The sequence below is a fragment of the Silene latifolia genome, chromosome 11 (genome assembly GCF_048544455.1).
Source record: "Silene latifolia isolate original U9 population chromosome 11, ASM4854445v1, whole genome shotgun sequence".
Lineage (NCBI taxonomy): Eukaryota > Viridiplantae > Streptophyta > Magnoliopsida > Caryophyllales > Caryophyllaceae > Silene > Silene latifolia.
The window spans coordinates 17609096-17631820 of record NC_133536.1 but is presented as its reverse complement, the minus strand read 5'-3'; the positions used below and the strand labels follow the sequence as shown (position 1 = coordinate 17631820).

Sequence of the window (22725 nt, the reverse complement as noted above, 5' to 3'; positions counted from 1 at the left end):
TTCACAATGTATTTTAGGGTTGCATGGCTACACTTGCTTTTAATCATTATGTTTACCACTTAAAATGTAAACACAATTTTAGCCTAATTCTCCTCCAATTTTTCGGCACTTTACATAATATGGATTCCATATTATTTTTGTCAATTGTCAATATGTCACATGTCATATGTGACATAAATTTGTTATGTATTTTTAACATATTAAAAATCAACGTATTAATAAAATACGTCACACACAAAAATCGACTTAGTAATTTCATAATTACTTGTGCCAAAATATTTTACCATTTATAAATCACAACAGATTGCATTTATAATAATTCATTCAATTTCAATTGTTTCTTTAAACAATAATTTCATCCGAGTAATGATACAATTCAATTACTCAGACCGTATCTCATTTAATCACATTTCAATTTGATACGTAAATTTTACTTCCAAAATCGTCCGTCAATTTTCAAGTAATTTAATTAACTCGTAACATTATACGACTAATTAAATAATCAATTAAGAGTGTTGCCCTATAGGTATGACCTAGGGGGTCAACTGATCACCACCGTCACACGACAGTAATGTCAAACTCTAGTCAGCCAATCATTACCGATATATATTGACCAGTTGACAGTAACAAAATTACCTCCCAATTGTATTCTTTATAATGAGATTTAAACGTGTGATCATCATGATCAACAGTCGTGATCGCATTATTGTCGGAGGACACATATTCCAACAATGCTTAGTCTAATTCAATTCTGTGCCTCTCGACTTTAGAACGAATGAACAAACTTAATCGATGAATAAGGCCTTTAAACATAGATTAAACATTATGGTGCAAATATGTGATAGAAACAATTATGCAATAATAACTTATCCTTATTTTGACATTTACAAATTACTTAATCATGCATTGCTTCCTTTATTCCCTAGACAAAGGTAAATTATTCTAACATTGTGAAAATATAAACTAAACTAATGCTAAATGAAATGATAAATAACATAATTAAAATAAAGATAAAATTACCTTGAGTGAAAATAGAAGAACAATTGCAAATGGAAATAACTTGGAATAAATCTTGAACTTGATAATAGAAATATTGTAACAAACTAATACAAGCTAAACTAAACTAAACTAAACTACTAATATTTAGAGAGAATTTTGGAATAAAAATATATGTGAATGGTGTAAAGGGTGTGTGAGATTAGCACCCCTTATATAGGAAATAAGGGAGTAAACTTTGTAGAGGAATCCCAAAATGGCATCCTAAGCACACTCTTAATTTTCCTTCAATTCTTGAGTAATTGCCAAAAGGAATCCCATGCAAATTCTTAATGTCTCTTTAATCACATGGTTAAATGTGATATTAGCATCCAAAGCTTCTTAGCATCCAATATTTTCCACCATAATTTGGACTTTGAATTTGGGCTTGACTTGCATATTGACTTTGCTTGCATTTTCATTTTGATCCAACACTTTCTTCATGCAAAATCCACGCACTTCCAACACTTAGTCCAATCTTGCTCTCATACTTAGCCTTGCTTCTAGTGTTGGCACATTTTATAGTACTTTAGCTCATTTAGCTCATTTTCCTACAAAACACACTTGAGCACACAATTGCACTAGAAACACAATATTAGCTTAAAAACACTTTGATAAATGCTAAATGATATGTAAAATCAAACTAATATAAGGGGTTAAAATCTATAAAATATGCACTTATCAAACTCCCCCAAGCTAGCTCTTGCTTGTCCCCAAGCAAGAAACCATACCCCATCAATTGCAATATCCTAAAACAAGCTAAGCATAACGATTGAAAACCCGAGACAACATGGGCATAAGGAATAATGCAAAAACATGGATGAGATTTACATGACGGCGTAGCACGAAAGACTTTGAATGAACCTTTAAGCTCTTGCATGATCTTTTGACTAATGGACTCTCACGATGTACTCAAACTCATTTGTATGTGAAAGGACATTTTTGTGTGAAAGCACTCACTTATCCTCGACTCATGAGAATGTGCCCGCAATCTAATATGGTAATAATTTCAAAACTACAAGCCAAAACATTCAAATGCAAGCATGATAAAGAAGCCAAATGGGTAAGAAGAAGGATAAAAGACATGGGTATAAACGGGAACAAATGAATTATGGAAATGTGAAGCTTAAGTTAAGCTAGCAACTATCCAAAATGTAAGGATGCTCAATCCCGAAACTAACCCAATATTGTAATGCAAACCATAAGAAAATTCTCCAAAAGATGATAATAAAATATGAGAATTTCTTACATCAACTTCTTCTTCTTTTTTCCAATTCAAATCGTACTTCTTTTTTTCATCTCATGCTCTTTTTTTTTTATTTTCTTTTTCTTTCTTCATCTTCTCATCATTTTTTCAATTCTTTCGTTTCATCATTTTTCATTCTTTTCCATTTTTCTTTCTTCCATTTTTTCCTCTTTTTCTCATTTTTTCTTCAAAAGCATTAAGACCAGGCTCACAATGATGTTTCAAAATAAAACAAATCCCAAATGAGCACCCAAACACAATTAATCAAAGCTACTAGCTCAACAAGGTAGGCAATTTTATATGTAGCTAGGGATCAATTTTGTGAAGGGTTCAAAAAGGCAAATTTAATCATGTGAATGGCTCCAAAATGCTAACAACATATGAATGCATGCTTATAAAGAGATGAAATGAAGACCATACTTGTGCGTTTTGATGAAACACACATCATAAGGAGACCTACACTCACCTAAGAGAGACCGGATATGGATGCGTCGGTCTAAAGAGGTTCTACCTTACCAATTTGTAGCTTGCCAATAGTCAAGATCAAAGCCTATTTGGTTCATTTTCCATCTCCCACCTACTATGTTAAGACATCCCCATGTAGCAATATCCATCATAAAAGAACAAATCATTAGCTTAAGCAATCAGTAGGATATGCAAGAGGGCATAAGTAGGACAAGCAAAGAATTAGAAGCAAAAATTCACACAAATTTTTCAAAAATTCTCACTAAATCGATACTAACTAAATGCAAACTAACTAATATACGAATGCAATCTCCCCCCAAGCTAAACATAACATTGTCCTCAATGTGCCAACAATTAAACTATCCAACGAAACCATAAAAATGGCTCAAAGCACATAAACAAGAAGGACAAGAGGTCATATTTAATGGGTTGCAAGACATAAACTAAAATGCAAAACAAAGAAAACTTACTAGACTTGCTAGCCTCCCCCCAAGCTAGCATGTATACGGGGGACTATTCCATGCATCAACAATTCAAGAAAAGGGCCAAAAATTGAAAATTTGATGAAGGAATGATGTTTGCAAGTGATTAGCCAAATTTTTTTTTTAAATTTTTTTTTTTTTTTTTTTTTAAATTTTTTTTTTTCCGGAAAAAGTTGCGTCCCCGATCAGGGCCACCAACCCCGATCGGGGTTGACCCTATCTTGTCGTATTTGACTTTTTCCGCATTTCTTTTAGCTCCTCCGTTCTTGAAAGTTACGACCCCGATCGGGGTCTCATGCATGGGGAAGCGTGCAATCACCTTTTCTTCATTGTTTACCTATAAATCACAAAACAAACAACGTCAAGTCTAGTAATTTTATTTCTATTTCTACGAAAACATTAAATTTACGGAAAATTAAAATAAAATAAAAACAAACTAGTTTTTTTCCTAATGGATCCTCCACCGTCCTCTAAAAAGCACGTCAATGCCCTTAGAAGTAAATCGTATACCTGTGCATGGGCAATACAAAAGCATATGTAAGCAATTGATAAGATAAAAACATGATAAAGCAAAGGTAAGAGATAGGATATCTTATCAAAATGCTTATGAGAGATTTCATAGAGAACCACCGTATTACTCCACTCGTCAGTAAGAGATGGAGCATCATACTTAAGACCAAGAAACAAATTGTTAGTGCACAACATATCATCATAAACGGTCTCAATTGGGTGGTATGAAAACTCTAAATGGTAGGACTTTGGGGAATTGGGGGTTTCATCCCTATTAACCTCTATGTCACATAATCCACCATCTACTTCTAATGGGTCCACTATATCCTCCATGGAAGGATTTGTAAAGGGTTCTAAGGTCTCGGGTAAAACCTCGTCCTTTTCATTGAAAACGGGCCCAACATTGTCCACGGTGGGTGTGTCATCTACTACAAGGTCAATGTCATGAGTCTCTAAATGGATAATCGGAGTGATGTTATGGGGAATTTTAAAAGAAAAATTAGGACCATCATCATCATCTTCCAATAGTTCTAAATTATTAGTTGCAAAAGACTCACATTGGGAAGGTGGAAGAGTAGAAGCTTTGATAAATCGCTCATTTCCTTCTCGCATTTCTGTGAGCATGTCTTCGAGTATTTTTATGATACGAGCCTCGGACGCTTGTTGCTCCAAATGATCTTGAAGAAGCATTGCACGCCTCAAATCTTCTTGGCGAGCTACCTTCCGCAATTGACTTTGGCTAGCCATGAAATCAAAGAAATCCCAAAGTTCTAGCCCCATCATGTAGTAGACACTCCCATTACTCAAGTTTAGAGCTATTTCTCGGGTCTCAAAATTCATGCCATTAAGTGCGAATTGAACCATGTAATCCCCATCAAGGACATGTCCAAGAGAGAGGAGAATATCGCAAAAGTGGCAGAATCGGGCAAGATAGTCATGAAAAGGCTCATCTTGGAGTTGTGGGACGAATTCGTAATTCATTATGAATGGCCAATAGCTTTATCACCTACAAAAATAGGCACTAAAACTACAAGAAAACCGGTGAGATGAATCTCAAGGAACAAGTGTTCCTCGAGACAAAATAAAATAAGATAAAATTCAACAACTAATTAGCAAACAAAACCGTCTCCCCGGCAACGGCGCCAAAATTTGATAGGCGGTCGCACACCTATACAAAGATAATATTTATACCCTAGACAACAAATGAATGTAGTACTTAGGGGTCGAACCCAAAGGAGACGGGAGTTATTAATTAATTGTTATGGAGCGAAGTTTATCTTGAGTCGATGCGGTTGATTGATTGATTGGTTGATTATGCAAATAAAATGAAAACAACAATAAAAAGAATTTGTCTAGGGAGGTCGGGTCACACATGCTAATTACGTAAATGTTTATGTCAAGTTAAGAAGTTGATTTTGCGGTAAATGTTGAGGCTTAGAGATACCCACCTTACGGCATTAGTATCAACCATAGACCGGGTCCTAGAGAAACTCTCGTCCATGACTAGGTCGTCCTACTACACATGCTTAGTCTAATTCAATTCCGTGCCTCTCGACTTTAGAACGAATGAACAAACTTAATCGATGAATAAGGCCTTTAAACATAGATTAAACATTATGGTGCAAATATGTGATAGAAACAATTATGCAATATTAACTTATCCTTATTTTGACATTTACAAATTACTTAATCATGCATTGCTTCCTTTATTCCCTAGACAAAGGTAAATTATTCTAACATTGTGAAAATATAAACTAAACTAATGCTAAATGAAATGATAAATAACATAATTAAAATAAAGATAAAATTACCTTGAATGAAAATAGAAGAACAATTGCAAATGGAAATAACTTGGAATAAATCTTGAACTTGATAATAGAAATATTGTAACAAACTAATACAAGCTAAACTAAACTAAACTAACTACTAATATTTAGAGAGAATTTTGGAATAAAAATATATGTGAATGGTGTAAAGGGTGTGTGAGATTAGCACCCCTTATATAGGAAATAAGGGAGTAAACTTTGTAGAGGAATCCCAAAATGGCATCCTAAGCACACTCTTAATTTTCCTTCAATTCTTGAGTAATTGCCAAAAGGAATCCCATGCAAATTCTTAATGTCTCTTTAATCACATGGTTAAATGTGATATTAGCATCCAAAGCTTCTTAGCATCCAATATTTTCCACCATAATTTGGACTTTGAATTTGGGCTTGACTTGCATATTGACTTTGCTTGCATTTTCATTTTGATCCAACACTTTCTTCATGCAAAATCCACGCACTTCCAACACTTAGTCCAATCTTGCTCTCATACTTAGCCTTGCTTCTAGTGTTGGCACATTTTATAGTACTTTAGCTCATTTAGCTCATTTTCCTACAAAACACACTTGAGCACACAATTGCACTAGAAACACAATATTAGTTTAAAAACACTTTGATAAGTGCTAAATGATATGTAAAATCAAACTAATATAAGGAGTTAAAATCTATAAAATATGCACTTATCAAACTCCCCCAAGCTAAGCTCTTGCTTGTCCCCAAGCAAGAAACCATACCCCATCAATTGCAATATCCTAAAACAAGCTAAGCATAACGATTGAAAACCCGAGACAACATGGGCATAAGGAATAATGCAAAAACATGGATGAGATTTACATGACGGCGTAGCACGAAAGACTTTGAATGAACCTTTAAGCTCTTGCATGATCTTTTGACTAATGGACTCTCACGATGTACTCAAACTCATTTGTATGTGAAAGGACATTTTTGTGTGAAAGCACTCACTTATCCTCGACTCATGAGAATGTGCCCGCAATCTAATATGGTAATAATTTCAAAACTACAAGCCAAAACATTCAAATGCAAGCATGATAAAGAAGCCAAATGGGTAAGAAGAAGGATAAAAGACATGGGTAGAAACGGGAACAAATGAATTATGGAAATGTGGAGCTTAAGTTAAGCTAGCAACTATCCAAAATGTAAGGATGCTCAATCCCGAAACTAACTCAATATTGTAATGCAAACCATAAGAAAATTCTCCAAAAGATGATAATAAAATATGAGAATTTCTTACATCAACTTCTTCTTCTTTTTTCCAATTCAAATCGTACTTCTTTTTTTCATCTCATGCTTCTTTTTTTTTTATTTTCTTTTTCTTTCTTCATCTTCTCATCATTTTTTCAATTCTTTCTTTTCATCATTTTTCATTCTTTTCCATTTTTCTTTCTTCCATTTTTTCCTCTTTTTCTCATTTCTTCTTCAAAAGCATTAAGACCAGGCTCACAATGATGTTTCAAAATAAAACAAATCCCAAATGAGCACCCAAACACAATTAATCAAAGCTACTAGCTCAACAAGGTAGGCAATTTTATATGTAGCTAGGGATCAATTTTGTGAAGGGTTCAAAAAGGCAAATTTAATCATGTGAATGGCTCCAAAATGCTAACAACATGTCAATCATTTTCATACCAAAACCGTTTCCAATGATGTCACATAACAATTTCGTCACGCCTTTTACCAATTTTAATATCCCTCTCACTTTCACACATTACACCTCCTACCACATAGTCCAAGCATCCGATTTCAACATACTACACACATATATTAAACGAACACACAACACACTCCCCCAGTGACCGGCTTGAGTTCGTGAGGGCCACAATGCGACTCCGGGACGTCTCCCGAGTCCTTGCTGTAGCTCCAAACAACTCTCCCCGGGTTCATTTTATTTAGACTCCCTAAGTTCATTGGGTTCATTTGTTTTAGGTGCCGGAATCGTCGGCTCTGATACCACTTTGTAATACCCCCTCATCCCAAGGTACCTTACCAGGACTACCCTAGCATGAAAGGTTGTTACCATCTCGGTTGCCCGAGGTTAGTACATATCAAAAGCAACTGTCCCAAACACATTTATTAAATACTGGAAATGTAAAAAGGCTACAGAGTTCCAAAACCAATGAAAGTGAATCCGAATGCTAACAACTACAAAATCAGATGCTAAGACTCATGATGGTGACTCTACATCTGGCGTGATGACTCTCCCATGACCGTGCCAAGCTCACCAAATGCAATACCTGTCACAGCCTGCTCACCATCCTCGAATGGATCACCGCAGATTTCATAAAACAACAAACGGTCGATCTTGCTCAATCGAAATAAGACAAAAGCACAAGTAACCAGCTGATCATCCTCCATCCCCAGTCTCCCGATCTCACACAGTAACCGACTACACATCGAAGTGTGTAGCCCTGCTAGATTACTCATCGCAACAGGTAATCCTCGCCGCCAGTGGAGGACCGCAGCCAATCCCCACCTAAATCCCGCTCATCAACGAGCGATAACCCTGTCCCTTAATGTGCACATCCCCTCCCGTGACGGGTTCCACGTAGGGCGAACTAGGGCGTGAAGCCACTCCCGCAAGTGACTCCACCACAATCATCACAACACCACCACATCACAACCACCACCACAACACCAACACTCCGATGATCAGCAGATAACAGCAAACACAATACAAACACATCTTAATTCAATCAACAAAAACTGAGTAGGGAAACCCTACCTTAGCAACAACAGCAATGTAGAGAATGAGGCACTAGAACGGCTCCTCTACAAAGTCCTCGCCTAAACAATAATCATATAACAAAATTACTAATTGCAAAAACCCCATTTCCCCCAATTCATAATTAAAGGTAAACCCTAGAATTAACCATCAACAAACATGGGGACAAAGACTTACCGACGAAAGGATGAAGGGTTGAATACGATTACTAAGATCGTCCACACACACATACAGGAGAGATTGGGAGTGATTAGAGCGTCGTACGTTTGATTAGGTTTTGTAAAATGATGTTTAGAAACTGATTATCGAAATTATATAACCTCTAATTACTCCCGAATCAAACCGTAGAAATATTACTCTGCCAGGCCAGGATACTCGGTCGAGTATAGAGTATACTCGGCCGAGTATCTTCTACTCGGTCGAGTATTCATCATACTCGGCCGAGTATTCCTTGGCAGTAGCCAAACAAACTACACGACCCACACTACTCGACCGAGTAGGCCATACTCGGTCGAGTACCAGCATATAAAATTCATAGTGTTACGATTCATTTAGGTTATCTGAAAACAGCACCTCTATGCTATTAATGCAGGGTAAAATTGTGTAAACCCTTAAGCTATCGGGGTAACATTATTGTTGTATGGTTTAGGATTAGTGAGTTTTTTTATCCGTATTGAAAGACTAGGGGTGGAGTATTGCCCAAGGTTCGATACCCCTTGGTCGTGATCCTGCAGCATATATGCCAATTTCCAAACAGTAAATTGAATCGATTTTGGTTTTCTTGATGTGGCTGAAGCGTCCTAAGACCGTATGCTATATGGAAAATGAAAAAGTAGGGCTGTTTCTACTGTCGGATATCCTATAGATGTTGGGTTTTTTTTCTGTGTTTGTGAATGGTTAAATGACCCTGTATGCTTAGGAAATCATGCTCCTGCTGAATCGTTTTACTGATCGTTTTGGATACGTGGCAGGACTGTAGGGATGGCAGTGGGTCGGGGACCCGACCCAGACCCTGAGGGTCGGACCTTAATGGGTCGGGTATGGATCTCATTTTTTCAAACCCAATGGGTATGGGTCTTAAGAAAATATTTCGGGTCCGGGTCCGGGTCTAAATTATGAGACCCATACCCGACCCTTAGACCCTTTATTTAAAAAAAAAAATCAAAATCAACTAAAGTCTCTTTCTCTTCCCTCATCCCATAGAGTGATAAAACTTAACCAAACTCTTCTGACAATACCACCCCTCGACCACTGACACAAAGAAACCACCACCACAACACTGATACGCGACTGGCAACCACCTCTCTAATAGGCGGCGACCGACAACCACCATTAACGGCAGCCAGCGACTGTCAGATGAAGACGGCTATCAAGTACGGTATTGATTTTAGGGTTCCGAGTTTGATTCTTTCACATGTATTTGGAGGTAAAATTAATTTAGGTCTTCTTTGTCTTTAATATCTTTGGTATGTATATTGGAGTTGGTAGTGTACAATAGAGATTAATAAACTCATAACTAGTTTTGTTACCCGTGAAAATCACGGGTTATCATTATATATTCTTTTTCATAATCTTAGATATTTTTTCTTTTAAATTCTATTTGATTGTTTCCTAGTTGACAATTAATAGTTTACCCATATTATTGCGATTGTATTTGAAATATACTGGGCACAATGTGATCAATTGACATCTCCCTTTTTTTATTCTTCGACTAAGAAATTATTTATGCTTGAAATATTTGTTGTCACGATAATTTTCTCCTTACAATAGAAATCATATTGTCATAAATAACAGTTAGAGTTATATAAGAAATTTTAGAAAATTGGAGATCGGTATAGCATATATCATCTACATAATACTCCTATATAGTTCGAGTTGTATATAGACTATTCAGAGTTCTAATTAATGTGTAGACAATGTTTTGTATTTAGTTGTTTACTTTATTATCAACCACCATTTTTTACAAGTCAAGCTAAACTAAAGTTGTTATAGACACCAATGTGAACAATAATGTATTAATATGGACAATAATTTATTGTTTGAATGTACATAGTTAAGGACAATTCACTACACCATTATTATTATTGTATTTACAAAGTAAACCATTATTGTTCGAATGCTATAAAAACAATTGTTCTTTTCATATATGAAAAGTACAATTGCAAAACATATAAATGGTACACATAATATAATACGTATAACTTCGAAGAGATGCCAATGTTTTAGTTAAAAGATTATGCTTTTATCTAAGTTTGTCAATTGCACTTCCACCAGCCTCTACATTGGTCAAATTATATATTTGTAACCTAATTGTAATTATATGACAATAATTAGCATGATCATAACTTACAACTTCTTGCTTTCACACATCAATCCACCGTTGGTGTGAGTTATGATAATCGGTCTAATTTTCACGTTTAACTCTTGTTTCCTTTTGAAAATCTATCGTTTAAATATTACTATAAATGATAGTAATTTGTACTCAAATAAAAATGTTAAATGAAAAAGGGATTGTAATATGAAATTAGGCACAAAAATGAGATATGATCCATTTTTTATAGGTATCATGTATCTATCTAGGTATTTATATAGGATATTCGGTTTTATATGATAATGTATGACCTTATAATTTTAAAGAAATACAAGCGAAGGCGTCAATCAATTATCACTCTCATATAAAATTAGCAATTAGAAAGTTGATTTTTTAAAAAAAGACCAAATAAAATTTGATATCCATCATTAATGCAAATTTTTATTCTAAAACGTTTATCACTTCAATACATATTTGCATAAATTTTATAATTTGATTACGTAGAAATTACAGAATTTTAAAAAGGAAAATAGAAGATTTAACCTGTTAATTATGTAAAAACTAATTTTATCAAAGCGCCCTCCGCTTGCACAATATAAGGAAAAAAAATACAAGTAATTAATCATAAAAAGTTCAACGAAATCAAATAAACAACTCAAATTTTTCCCCCACATGACTATTTTAGAGGAAAACAAAGCAAATTTACCTATGCATGAAATTGTTAGTTATATGACTTTACCAAATTAAAGCGCCTTCCGCCTACACAATATATGGAAAACAAAGAACAACACACGAATTAGTAACTGATCATACAAAATTCAGACAAATAAACTACTCAAAAAAATTTCTCTCCACATGACTATTTTAGAGGAAAACAAAGAAACAATCTTAAATAAGAGAGATTAAATAATGCTAATTTGGAGGTTGAATGATGTACATTGAAATTTAGTGTACAAATTTTAAATGACAACAATTTAATTTTGGAAAAAACATTCAAAAAGTTGGCATTCAAAAGCTTGTAGATAATGAATTGAGTTACACTTGTGATCTTTATAGTGAAAAATTATTGCAAATTTAATATAGAAGTTGAATAGGGTGATAGTTAATACACCAAAATTAGAAGAGTCGTTAGTGTTAATGTAAAAAAATTATGGCAAAATTAATATAGAAGTTGAATGGGGTGACAGTTAATACTCCAGAATTAGAAGAGTCGATAGTGTTAATGTACTAATTTATGAAAGCTAACATGATGAAGGCTTAAAAGGGTTGTCACTTGGCAATCTAAGACTACTAAAGCTACCCTTTTTATATTATTATATAGATCATATTTATAGATTTATATATGTATTCAATTAATTGAAATTGAGCAAGTTTATTGCAATAATATATAAGAAGGAGTTGTACATATAAATAATTTAAAATTAGGGTGATGTAAATTTTTATTTTTCGTTTAACCAATACGTAGTTGCTCTTTTATGGAGAAAGTTTACTTTTTCATGGACTTTTTGTCATTATATTTCCATATCTTACCCTTCTCCCAAATAAACAAACTCTCTCTAATTCTCTCCTCATAAAATTAATCAAATGCGACAAATTGATCAATTATGAACGCTAATTCTCATGTCAATCAAGTACTAATTCTAATTTATTACTCCGTATTAACTTTATTAATCAATCATGTTATATCAAATTAGGGAGATTAAATTAATTTATACTAATAAAATTAGGGTTTGAAGATTTTTTTTGACAAATTAGCTTTTTACAGGACAAATTCGTAAATCCTAATACTACTTTCTCTCATTTTCTCGAGATGTATTCTGGGAAAATGTGGTGGTTCCTCCAAAGATCTACTACCTATATTTGCTAAAGTCAAAGAGGACAAAATTAATGTAAAACTGAGAAATATGTTTGAAATTGATCGTGTTCGACAATAAAAGTGTGTGTCACATTTCCATTTTTCTAGGATTGGATTCCTCGCAATGAATACTCAAGACTTTCTAACCCAGGGAAGTGAAATTTGATGGCACACAACACTAATTGGGTCACGTCCTCCGTAATATCCGACACACTAGGTGGTCGGCTGGTGCAGAGGTAGTCTAGGACCGGTCGTCTGGTCGGTACAGCTGGTGAAGGGTGGTCCGGGAAAGGTTGGGTGGGGTGGTCCGGAGGCCTGGCCGTGCAGGGGGGCAGCGGTGGGGGCGGTTGGTGGTTTGCTGGTGGTAATTGCATTGAATAATTAGAGGATTTATTATTAGGAAGCAAAATGAAGAATAAAGGTGTATAAATGTCAAGGGTATAATGGTCATTTATGTCCATGATTGAGTAAGTCATGTCCATGAATGAGCATAACCCAAATTAAAATGTCAATGTTTAATGTTAAGTATGTTACTATTTGTCCTTAATATTTACAAATTCTTTATTATTTCATAAACGGCGTAAAATTAGAATTATGTGATATTTATTTGTTACTTAATATATCCTAAGAATAAACGTAGAAATTTGAAATTTAGTATGAATTTTGATTTTTAATTGTTTTTTAATTTATCTAGAAATTAAAAAGGCCAAAATTTAATGTTTTCTATGCTAATTTATTTTTTATGTAAATATTTTTAATTTGTGTATCGTTTTAAATAGATCATTATACGAATATGAATTAACCTCTTAATTAAACACGTCATACTAGATGGAGGATTGGTGATGTGGAATTTTGGTAATGCAAGGTGGCATTTAGTAATGCGCGGTGGCATTGTATACGTGGCCTTTAAGGTTTACCCTTTTAATAATATTTATATTATAGATGTTAAAGTAGTATGATTTTTTTTTTTAATATTATAGACCCAAGCTATTAATCTGCTATTAAAGTAGCTGAAACTCGGACCCGCGGATAGACCCAGACCCAACCCTTACCCATAGGGTCCGGGTATGGGTCCTCAAATTTTAGACCCTACCCATTGCCATCCCTAGGCAAGAGGGACAGGATTCGGATGAGTATAAGATGTTTGACAGTGAGGTGGATGTACACTCTGAGGACGAAAGAAATGATGGCAAAGGGAAGGAGGTGTTTGATGTTCCTTCACTAATTTCTCTTTTGAAGGCAGCAAATACTTCTGACTCGGAAAATGGTTATGCCAGAACTGCAGTATCTCCATCCACCTTTCGAGAGTCATTAGAGGAGAACCTGAGTGAAGAAGAGAAAAGGAGGCTGCTGAATTTACATCAAGTTCCTGAGACTTGTTCAAAGACTTGACCTACACTGCGTGCACCTTAGGACTTTTCCTAGAAAGGAATGTCGTTATCTTTTGGGGACGTAGTAAGTGGCAAAAGAATTTAGTGAAGCTAGTATTAGGTGGGGTTGTGAGTAATTATCTTTCTTTCTTAATTTAACTTTTAGTGATAAATTGATAAGAGTGGCCCAATCAATCCAGATTCTTAGCAGGCAACTTTGAATGCCAACTTCTGACTATTCGCTTGGAGATTTGGCAGCACTTAAGTCATGAATTTGATGTTATAGAAGGTTTATTTATTACAGAACATAATTTTCTATATTCCTACAATCCTAAGAAATGCTTCTACTAACTTGACACACAAATATTTGCCTAGCAGTATAGTTTCGGACACATCTTCTGCTCTTGTTTAGGAACCTCGTTCCTTATACGCAATGTTTCATTCAATCCTTTTTAGTGTCGCCTTGTCGTGCCTTGTCTATTCCGCCATAGCCGTGAATAACGAGACAGATAGGCTGGCCTTGCTCAAATTCAGAGCCAAAATAAACGATCCTCTTGGTGCTATGAGTTCATGGAATGACACCCTACACTTCTGCAACTGGTATGGAGTAACTTGTGGGCGTATGCACCAGAGAGTATTGGAGTTGAATTTGTGGTCGTCACAGCTCTCAGGCTCTGTGTCGCCTTATATTGGTAATCTAAGCTTTCTTAGAGTATTGAATCTACAACTTAACAAATTTAGTGGCACCATCCCTCCTGAAATCGGTCATCTTCATAGATTGCAGCATCTCTTGCTTGGTAATAATTCGTTTGGAGGGGAAATTCCCTTGAACATATCGCGTTGTTCTAGCCTTGTTGAGTTAAATGTAATGAATAATATGTTGGGAGGAGTAATTCCGCATGAGCTTAGTTTTTTGTCACATTTACAGAGTATAAATTTGTCGAAAAACAACTTGGTAGGGAACATCCCTGCATCTTTGGGGAACATGTCTGTCTTGTTGTTACTATACTTGGCTGAAAACAGCTTGGTCGGAAGAATCCCTGATAGCCTAGGCAAACTTCAAAATCTGACTGTTCTTGCAGTAGGTACTAACAGGTTGTCGGGAACAGTCCCACCATCGATATTCAATTGCTCATCCTTGGTAACTCTAAATCTAGGGGAGAATGAATTGGAGGGTCACCTTCCATCAGACTTGGGCAATACACTTCCAAACCTCCAATTCTTCTCTCTTTCGTCTAACCAACTCACTGGACTCATTCCTCCTTCAATTTCAAACTCCTCACATTTAGAAGTTCTACAATTGCCTTCAAATGGTTTTCAAGGAGAGGTTCCTTCTTTGCACAAGTTGGACAAGATTAAGCACCTGAACATCGGCGATAACCTCCTTGGGATGGGCCAAGCTGCTGATATGAACTTTGTTTCTTCCTTGGCCAACGCCACTGTGTTACAGACATTTGTGATAAGTAAAAATAATTTCGGAGGAGATTTTCCTAGAACCATATGCAACTTTACAAGGGTTTCAATTTTAGATTTTGGGCTCAATAATATTAGTGGACAGATTCCGGAATGCTTTGCAAACCTAGTGAATCTACAGGCCTTTAGCACTTATAGGAACCTACTGTCTGGTGTCATTCCTCAGGAAATAGGGAAACTTCAGAAGTTAGTTGAATTAGATTTAAGTAGCAACCATTTGTCAGGCAAGATACCATCCTCATTTGGTAACTTAACCATGTTGACAACTGCTCAAATAACTGAAAACTATCTGGAAGGCAACATTCCTGTAGCTCTAGCAAATTGTGGATCCCTTATAGTATTGGATCTCTCGGTAAACAATCTTAGTGGTGATATTCCGTCTCAGCTTACTGGTCTTTCCAACTTTATTGTACTTGATGTATATAACAACCATCTGACTGGATCCCTCCCTGAAGAAATTGGTCGACTGAATAATCTTGAGAGCCTTGACGTATCTATCAACATGCTATCAGGTGTTATACCGAGCACTCTTGGTTCTTGTATAGCGTTACAGAACCTATACATGCATGGAAACTTCTTTCAAGGCACGATTCCTAGTGCACTGGAGACATTGACCGGTCTTCGGGCATTGGAGTTATCACGGAACAATTTATCAGGCACAATCCCGCATTTTCTGGCGAAGCTTCCATTGACAATGCTCGATCTTTCTTACAATAATCTGGAAGGCGAAGTTCCCTCTGGTGGTGTCTTTGACAATGCAACTGGTGTTTCTTTGTTTGGAAATAGTAGACTGTGTGGAGGCATACCTCAGTTAAAGCTGCACAACTGCAGTTTCGATCAGACTCAGATAAAAAGGCGAAGCCACAGAAAAAGACTTCTCCTTGAAATTCTCTGTGGGTTTGCTGCTGTTATTTTGCTGGTGATATTCATATTGGCATATATGTTTTGGAGCAAAAAGAGGACTATGAAAACAGAAGTTGCAGCGAACTCGAAAGAGTTTCGAAATGTATCTTACCAGAGCATACTTAAAGCCACAAATGGGTTATCAGCTGTTAACTTAATTGGAAGAGGTAGCTTTGGGGCGGTATACAAAGGAGCTATTGATCAAGACGGGCCAGTACTTGCAATCAAAATATTTAACCTCGGAAATCATTATGCTTCTAAGAGCTTTATTGCTGAATGTAAGGCACTCCGCAGCATTAGACATCGGAATCTCATTAAGGTTATAACAGTTTGTTCAAGCGTTGATTATCAAGGCAATGATTTCAAGGCTCTGGTATACGAGTACATGGTAAACGGTAGTTTGGATGACTGGTTGCATCCAACAGGGGAAATTAGCGGGGTTAGGAACGAAGAAAATGCAGGTGGGAGTTTAAGTTTTTGTCAGAGACTTAAGATTGCAGTAGATGTTGCTTTTGCTCTGGAGTACCTTCATCATTATTGTGACCCATCAGTAATTCACTGTGACCTCAAACCAAGCAATGTTCTCCTTGATGATGATATGGTTGCGCATGTGGGAGACTTTGGCTTGGCCAAATTGATCTCTGAAGTTATCAGTAGCTCTAGCGCTAATCAATCCAGTTTCACCGGAGTCAGGGGGACTGTTGGTTACGCACCTCCAGGTAACTATTTAATTTAAGTCTTATATGAATGTGTGTGTATTTTTCCGATTTGCAATTGAGTAAAATACATGCTATTCTGTGCTTTGAATATGACGTACTCCGTATAAAATATGAAGTAAAATCAAACCCCCATTACCCAGCCATCTGCAAGAGCCTTTGAGGCTGTTGTGTAATGTTAACGCTGATGCACACATCAAATTTATGGATTGATTGCAGAATATGGAATGGGAAATGAGGTATCAGCATGTGGCGATGTGTATAGTTTTGGAATCCTGGTTCTGGAAATGTTTACAGGTAAAAGGCCTACTGATGACATCTTCAGAGAAGGCACCAGTCAACATGAATATGTGAAAGCAGCTCTGTCTGAACAAGATATCAAGATTGTTGACGATGCTCTTCTTCACGATATGGCCGTAGACAATAGCAACAGCCAGATAGTATTCCAGTCTGTGGTGTCTGTACTTGAAATCGCACTATCTTGCTCCGCTGAACTCCCACAAGATAGGCCGGATATTAGCACCGTTGCTGCCAAGCTGTTATCAATCAGAAACAAGCTCTAGTGAGAGTAATGTGTATGCCTAAAAGCTGTTGCTTTACGTCAATAAGACTATATATCTATAATTATTATATATCTGCGCTTTTTTTAAATTGTACCAAATAGAAAGTTTGTGAACTATCATGTATTTATCATATTTACAAGAACTTGAATGATGTTCCACTATCAAAATCATATTAAGTTTGTGAGAATGAATGCTGTATTGTTGATGTTGATCTCGTTTTGGCTCATACTCCTAATTTAGCAAGTTGTCCCGTTCGTAAACCAAAAAAGGTTTGGTTGAAGCCCATTTCGTTATTTTTTTGTGACATTACTAGTAGTCCCTCCCTTTAAATCCAAGTAATAATACTTAGAGGTGACAATGGGGACATTAAAATTTGGTTTGGGTCGAGTCATATCAAGTTCGGGACAGATCAGTCAGCCTACCCTTTTGGGTCGAGTCGGGTCATTTCAGGTCAATGATGTATCAAGTGATTCAAGTCAGGTCGGGTTTGGGTCGGCCATTATCGGGTCCGGTTACTTGAGCGCACTACCTCAATTTTTGACAAACTAAACTAGTTTTGTGACCCGTGAAATTCACGGAATGTTTTGTTTTTAGTTCGATGTTTTTAGTGTTTCTAGAAATTGTAATTTTGTAAAATATCAAACCACATAGTAAGATCGCCTCATGAATAATTGATGGTAGATCGTGTACTTAAACAACGGGCATTGACATGTTAACGTAAAGATCAAAATCGATAAATTAAATAAGTCAAGTAGGTGAAGAGTGCTATTTTTCAAAGGTAAAATGATGAAAAAACCCAACAAATATCAAAATAAACCATACATTAAAAAAAAGAAAAAAAAAATTATTAGTCATTCACGTTGATGTGTCAATCTTGTAATTAATCTCCAATATATATTTGTTTAATCAATCCTATTATTTCACTTCTATATATCGTCTTCGTTCTCCAATGAATCGTCCCTATGAAAAAAATAACTCAGTAATTAGTACGAGTTACCTAACAAAATAATTATGTTTTATTAGAATTTTAACGTTTATTTTTAAACGTAAAATTGAGCACCAATGTTTAACTTTGAGTATAAATGTGTAACAAATTCTTGCACAAATTATGATATATAGTACAAGACAATTACATCTTTCTTAAAAAAATATAAATAGTTTGAATTACGAAGACAAATATTTTAATTTTTTGTGTCAATTACGAAAACAAATATGAGATTATGAAATAAATTATCGCTATTTGTACAAAATTGATATCCAAAATTGTTCCATAAACTTTCCAACCCATTGAGATTTGACACAAAATATGTACTCTTTTATTTGAGATTATCTAGTAATAAACAATACATTCGTAACTTATGAGTTTATACCTTACATTTTCTTTACCTTTGATTTTACCTCATTTTTGTGCATTTTGTATTTCTTCCCTCTTCAAATTACCCACATGATATTTTGCTTATCTGCAGTCACATACATTTCATGATACTTTAAAGTTTATTTAATAAAAATAAATGATTGATGGGGCATATTCTGCACCCGCTGACCGAGTCAACATATTGACCAAGGTCAAAGACATCCACAACAATTCAACGTATCTGACAGCCTAACCGATGCAACCTGTCGGCCTGTCACTTGGGTCCCGGCCAGGCAACTAGCCAGCCGGGGCACACATCCGCGTACTCATATCCAAGACCCCTCGGCCGGCCTGCCATGGGTCCATCGGCCGAGGGTAGAACGGTCTTTCCACCTGCTAGCCACTTGGCCACTACGTGACAATAGGTGAAAGTCTATAAATACTCCTCAACCCTCATTGAGGAGAGGATCCAAGAAATATAACCTAAACCACTCATAATCTGGTATAAACTCCCTTATCTCTCTACAACATACTTTGCCAAGCATCACACAACTTAATCCCTTTAAGTTTACTGACTTGAGCGTCGGAGTGAGTACGCTCGGTGCAAAGCCGAGCCCTCAGTTTGTTCATTGTTTCAGGAGAGGCCGAAAGGAAGAGTCAAGCAAAGTCATCATTCAACTAGCTCGCGTGGTAAACAACACTGCTCCGTAATCATACCCGGAACAATTGGCGCCGTCTGTGGGGAGGTGATACTAAAAGTTAGTCAAATCCCTTAAAAACACAAAAACAAAACCCACCCAAAAGCTACGAAGATGTCAACACAGCCAGAGGTAATTGTGAGTGACGAAACCGCATTCTACCAAGATGAAGCAGTCCCTAATTCTGGGATAGGGCAGTCCCCCACCGGCCGAGTAATTCAACCGGCGTATGGGATGCCGAAAGAGATAGAAACACCGCTGCCTGTCGGCCAAGTCACTGTCATGGGACGTGTGGTCGATGCAGCAAAACTAAAGTTATTCCTGGACCTGATGGATAGTACGCCGCTAACCCCCGTCGAAACGACGGTTACAGCAGCGCATCCAAAGGTCCCCAAGATAACTCCGAACAACCTAATCGGAGTGCTACAAGAGGTTGAGCGTACCAAAACGCCAGCGGTGCCCGTGGTGTCAGTGTCCGACCGAAGTCCTTCCCGCACTCGCGAAAGGACAGCGTCGCCGCGGCACCAACGAGGTCACCCCCGAAGAAGTGAAGAAAGAAGCCCGACTTTCCTAATTCGGGGAGTAAGAAGTCCTTCCCGCCACGGGGAGAGAAGCCGGACTAGGGCTGTGAGGAGCCGATCACCACGGGTCATTCGACACGTGGTCAGACAGCCCCTCAGCGCCTATGTCCTCGACGTCTCCGTACCGACCAAGCTAAAGCTGCCGGCCCTATCGTACATTGGGGAGAGTGACCCCACCGACCACGCCGAGGCTTTCGAGTCTTACATGTCGGTATGGGAGCAGCCTGATGAGGTATGGCGTCGAGTCTTCCCAACAACCCTGCACGGGATGGCCTAGAGTTGGTACAAGGGGCTACCTAATGGTTCGGTATCCTGCTACGCCGACCTAAGGGAAAATTTCGTAGCCCAGTACGCCTGCAACAAGAGGAGGGCCGTGGAGACATCGGATCTCCTCACTATCCGACAGGGGGAGGACGAGTCTCTACGAAGCTATGTGAAGAGGTTCGACGCAAAAGCTCAGCAGATCCGAGAGCTGAACACCGAGCTGGCGGCCTTCGCACTGATGAAGGGCCTCCCGAAAGGCGAGCTCAAAAATGAGCTAATCAAGTGCGCGGACCTCAACCTGGACTCCGCCAGAAGGATGGTTGATCAAGCCGTAAAAGTGGAAGATTATCACAAGACCTGGGTAGGACACAGCGAAGCTGGCCACCCAGAGAGGAGTAGCCGCCGGGATAACAGAGATGAAGGACGCCGTGACAGTAATAGATCACGGCCTGAGAAGGATAACAGGAAACAGAACTCGGCGGGAGCCGGGGGGAGTTCTGGACCATACACCGCAAGGCGGTACGGCAGTCTCACCCCCCTGGTTAAGTCAGCGGCCGAGGTATTCGCCCTGAGCAAAAACGAAGGGCAGAAGTGGGCAAAACCTCCCAGGACGAAGGCGGAAGGCGACGCAAGCCAATTCTGCGATTACCACGGCCAGCCCGGCCACAAGACCGACGACTGTCGGCATCTGAAGAACGCCATCGAGGAGCTAATCCGAAAGGGAAGCCTCAGCAAGTATGTAGCTGGAGACCCCGGAACGAGCTCCGACGGGACAGATAGAAAATCCGTCTTTCAAAGGATAGGAGTAATCCAGTGACGCCCATCCGGCCCCTGACTCTAATGAACGTCTCGGACCGGGGGGGGGGGGGGGGGGAAGGAGCACAAAAAAACATTAGGGTGCCATTGGAACACGAATTTTCTAAGGAAATATTTTGTATGGCGGTGGAGGTGTCCAAACCCATTGTGGGCACCCCAACGCGTGATTATTCCTTAAGAAGGTGATCCGAGTTTTCCATCAAAATATCTGTCCCCTCCATAGTCATGCCAGAGTAAACGCCGCAAATTAAGCCGGATAGTCACTACAGACATGTTCACAACGGTAATTGGGATAGCAAATCTGACCGCCTCGGCTGAGACCGTGCGCGTAAGAGGAAGCGACCAACACGCCAACATGCACAAATGCGTATAAGTACTGTTGAGACGCAAATCTGACTGCCCCGGCCAATCCAGGAGTGGCAGAGGAAGTGATCAATATGTCTACACATACGGAAAGCAGTCGAACTGCGAACAAGCAGCTGTTAACTCGCTACAACGACAGCTTGCTTAGAAACGTATAAGCACTGTTGAGACGCAATTCTAGTCACCCCAACGGTACGTATCCGGGGGTGGCAGAGGAAGCGGTCAATACGTCTACAGATACGAACACCTCGGCCGCTACCCCGAAGAATGACGGGGACACAGCGGCTGATACGTAACATGTTCACAACGGTGGTTGGGATAGCAAATCGGACCGCCTCGGCTAAGACCGTGCGCGTAAGAGGAAGCGACCAACACGCCAACATGCTTAAAAAGAGAAAAACGTTAAGTACAGTTGAGATACGCATTCTAGCTGCCTCGGCCAAGCCGAGGGTAAAAGCAAAAGAAAGAAGCGCTCAACTAATAACGTACGAAGACAACTCAGACAAAAATGAGAAAAAGACCTCGGCCAAGCCGGAGGCAAAATAAACAAACTCTTGTTAGAACGTTCACAGGTAATACAAGAAAGAAGTCGACGGCCGTCCCCATGGGGATAAGCCAAAACACAACCTACTAAAGTTTTACAAAAACAAGGAAAAGAAAAGCAAAAGGTTACAGACATATCATTTGAAGCGCCAAAAGATGGCAGGGAGGAGAGGCTTAATAATTGGCCCCCGAACAGCTGAAGCTATCCGAGATGCCGGGTGAACCTGGTGACGACCGCCCGTCTCCCTATGCCTGTTGCTGCTGCTGCTCGCCATCGACGACGTTAGCAGCATCATCTTTGGTAGGCGACCCAGAAGCTGTCTTGGCAGCTTCAGCCTCGGCAGCCTCAGCTGCCCTCATTCTCTCAGCTTCTTCCTTAGCCGCCTTCGCCTTCTCAGCAAGGGCCGCCTTCTCCGCGGCATCCTCTTCCTCCTTCTTCACCCTTGCCTCCTCAGCAGCCTTCGCCTCCGTGGCCTTCTCCTTAGCCTCGAGCTTATCATCCAACAGCTCGTCAAATTTTTGCCACGGAAAGGAGCCATCAGGAAAGAGCTCCCCTATCACCTCCCTGGCGGCCTCTTCGGCCAGGTCCCGGTACTGGGCGCACATTTTAGGAA

The 22725-nt window shown here is 38.4% G+C and overlaps 1 protein-coding gene across 1 annotated transcript; it reads left to right on the top strand.

Moving 5' to 3' along the window:
- Positions 1 to 13580: 13580 nt before the first annotated feature.
- Positions 13581 to 17718, top strand: LOC141611260 (uncharacterized). The gene is made up of 2 exons (XM_074429761.1): positions 13581 to 16932; positions 17149 to 17718. The coding sequence occupies exons 1-2, from the start codon at positions 14271 to 14273 to the stop codon at positions 17490 to 17492; spliced, it is 3006 nt and encodes a 1001-aa protein (XP_074285862.1). The 5' UTR covers positions 13581 to 14270; the 3' UTR covers positions 17493 to 17718.
- Positions 17719 to 22725: the final 5007 nt, after the last annotated feature.

Excerpts from the sequence above, each read along its gene's own strand:
- LOC141611260 (XM_074429761.1), top strand. The coding sequence starts at position 14,271 with ATGTTTCATTCAATCCTTTTTAGTGTCGCCTTGTCGTGCCTTGTCTAT. Across the intron at positions 16,933-17,148 it reads TGTTGGTTACGCACCTCCAG|AATATGGAATGGGAAATGAG; the intron begins GTAACTATTTAA and ends GATTGATTGCAG.